Below are 2713 nucleotides of genomic sequence, written 5' to 3' on the forward strand. Positions count from 1 at the left end.
GGGGTGGTGGAGGGTGGGAGGGGAGGGGCATTGACCTTGGGGAGTCAGCCGGAGGCACTGCCGGGTGCCAGTGCGCAACCAAAGGCCAAAGCTCCCCGTGCCCCGGGCGAAAGCTGTCACCAGGACGCAATGGTAGTGGGACCGCGTCCCAGACGGGAAGTTCTTAATTTAAAGCGCTTGCCCACGCTCGCTCAGGGACGAGCGCTCGCTTGGGGTCTCCGCTGGTCAGTCCCGAGGGACGCAGGGCCTCGGTGCCATTGGGACTCCCCCCCGCTGGGCGGCGAGGGTCCCCAGAGGGCACTGTGTCACCCTCTGGGGGTGAGCAGGCTGGGCGCTTACCCAGGAAGCGGTTGTAGTCGGCCCACAGGCAGAGCCGGCCCTCCTGCGCGTAGAAGGCGTCCACCACGACCGCCAGCAGCTGCCGGTACTCCAGGCAGCCGGACAGCACCTCCAGGACGAACGCCTGCTTCCGGAGGCTCAGGCTCTGGAAGAGACACAGGCTGCCCTGGGGGCTGAGGACGGGGAGCAGGGGTGGGGGGGGGGCAGGAATCGGTCCGGCGGGTCCTGGGTAGCGACAGCAGGTGGAGCGAGAACAGAAATAAACACGAGAACCACCAGGCATGAGAAGGAAGGGCCGGCCCTGTAGTCCCACTCACATGTGGGCCCCCGAGAGACAACAAAGAGCGGATGGAGGGCGGGGGGCGGGAGGGGACGTCCCTGTTTAACGGGACGGAGTCTCAGCTGGGAAGATGGAAGGTCCTGGCGGCGATGGTGGTGACGGCACACGACACCGTGACTGTGCCGACGCTGCTGACCTGTGCGCCTGACGATGGGAAAGGTGGTCAATTTCATGTGTGTGTTTTCCCACAATAAAAAAAGAGCAGCCCTAGCCGGTTTGGTTCAGTGGATAGAGCGTCGGCCTGCGGACTCAAGGGTCTCAGGTTCGATTCTGGTCAAGGGCATGTACCTTGGTTGCAGGCACATACCCAGTAGAGGTGTGCAGGAGGCAGCTGATCGATGTTTCTCTCTCTCATCTATTTTTTTAACTCTCTATCCCTCTCCCTTCCTCTCTGTGAAAAATCAATAAAATATATTTAAAAAAAAAAAAGAGCAAGCTCCTGTAAAAGTTGTCAAATGAATGAATAAAAAATACCCCCCCCCCCAAAAAAAAAAAGAATGACAGCAAGGGAAGGTCCTGCGGGTGCTGTCCTGTGGCCGGGTCACCGCTGCTCCCTCCAGAGTCCCCAGCGGCTCTGCGTCCGGGTTCCCAGCACCTGGAAAGCCCCAGACACGGACCCCGAGGCTCACGGCGCAAGGCCAGCTGCCGAAACCCCGGCTCCTCCACCGCCTGCCCGGCCTGGGCTCCCGGCAACCTGCTGACGCAGCGGGAGTCCTGCTGGGGCTGCAGCGGCTCCTCCTCGCTCAGCCTCTCTGTGTCACAGGGCCTCAGGCCCCACCCTCCCACCTCGCTGCAGGATGCGGGTCCTTCCTGATGCCTCTCTCTCACCCGTGTCCCATCCGGCGCGAGGGGGTGCCAGCGGCTCTCGGCCCTTCCTCTTCCCCCTCCTCAGTCTCTCTCCAAACCAGCCGCCAAGAGGTTCTTTTAAAATGGAAGTCAGAGCATGTCCATCCCCCCTCAGAACATTCCAGGAGGGGTCCTTCCGATGGCCAGCGAGGCCCTGTGTGGGGGCCCAGCTCTCCGCGTCCCCGCGTCCCCGCCGGTCACCCATCCACTCCAGCTGCACTGGCCTCCCTGTTTCTCCAACGAGTGGATGTCCCCTCAGGGCCTCCGTGCAGGCTGTTCCTTCTGCCTGCGCGCTCTCCCTTGCAGGCCTGCTCCCCGCTCCCGTCGGGTCTTTGCTCAGATGCCACCTGACCTGGGACGCATCTGACCGCCCGTCCCATCAGACACTGCCCACGCCCCTCGCCCAGCAGCACTCTTGCTGGCGGATCACCCTTCCCTGCTAGATGTCAGCTGGGTGCTCAACAGATGGGGGAGGGGACGCCTTGCCCCCACGGGAGGGGGGTCCTGCTCTGGGTTGGCTCTGGTCTCAGCAACCAGGCTTCTGCCTCAGTTTCCCTCTCAGGTTCCCCTGACCCCTGGGCTGAGCGCCCACTGGAGGGCACCGGCCCCAGGCCCCCCTGAGCTGAATCCACATTGTCAGAGGCGGGCAGGGGGAGCAGGCCGGGGAGAAAGGGCCGGCGTGGAGGTGTGTGACTGTGGACACCCGCGGACAGCGCCTGCCCACGAGGCTCAGACCACAGCCGCTCCATCTCCCCGGGTCACGCCTGCGTCTGGGAAGGTGTGTGTGTGTTTTTCATAAGGTCAGGCCCTTGGGTCGGCGCTGCGGGCCCTGAGCCATCAGCCTCAGGCCAGGAGGCCGGGCAGGGCTGCCCCGTGCCCAGGGTCCCGAACACGCAGAGCCCAGCAGGAAATGACGCCCGCCCAGGTGCCAGGCTTAGCCCATGGACAGGTCCATGCCCGTCAGAGAGGGGTGACTGAGGGGTCAGAGGGCGCCGACCGGGTCCACCTGGCGGGGCCAGCAGAGGGTCACTGGGGCTGGGCTGGGAGGTGGCAGGGAGAGGCCCGAATCGTGCCCCCGCACTGGAGCCGGCTCCTAACTGGGCCGCCTGTCAGCGAGGCCAGAGGGCAGAGGCTGCCCACAGGGCCAGAGTTCAGTGATGCGACCATGAGCCCCTCCCTCTTGCTCTG

The 2713-nt window shown here is 64.4% G+C and overlaps 1 protein-coding gene across 1 annotated transcript in view; it reads right to left on the bottom strand.

Moving 5' to 3' along the window:
• CFAP99 (cilia and flagella associated protein 99) overlaps window positions 1–2713 on the bottom strand; it is a 22359-nt gene that overhangs the window by 11469 nt on the left and 8177 nt on the right. Inside the window, exon 3 of the mRNA XM_005886472.2 lies at window positions 182–484. Coding sequence (XP_005886534.1) covers window positions 182–484 — 303 coding nt within the window. The remainder of the gene's footprint in view (window positions 1–181; window positions 485–2713) is intronic.

The sequence above is a fragment of the Myotis brandtii genome, unplaced genomic scaffold (assembly GCF_000412655.1).
Source record: "Myotis brandtii unplaced genomic scaffold, ASM41265v1 scaffold986, whole genome shotgun sequence".
Taxonomy (NCBI): Eukaryota; Metazoa; Chordata; class Mammalia; order Chiroptera; family Vespertilionidae; genus Myotis; species Myotis brandtii.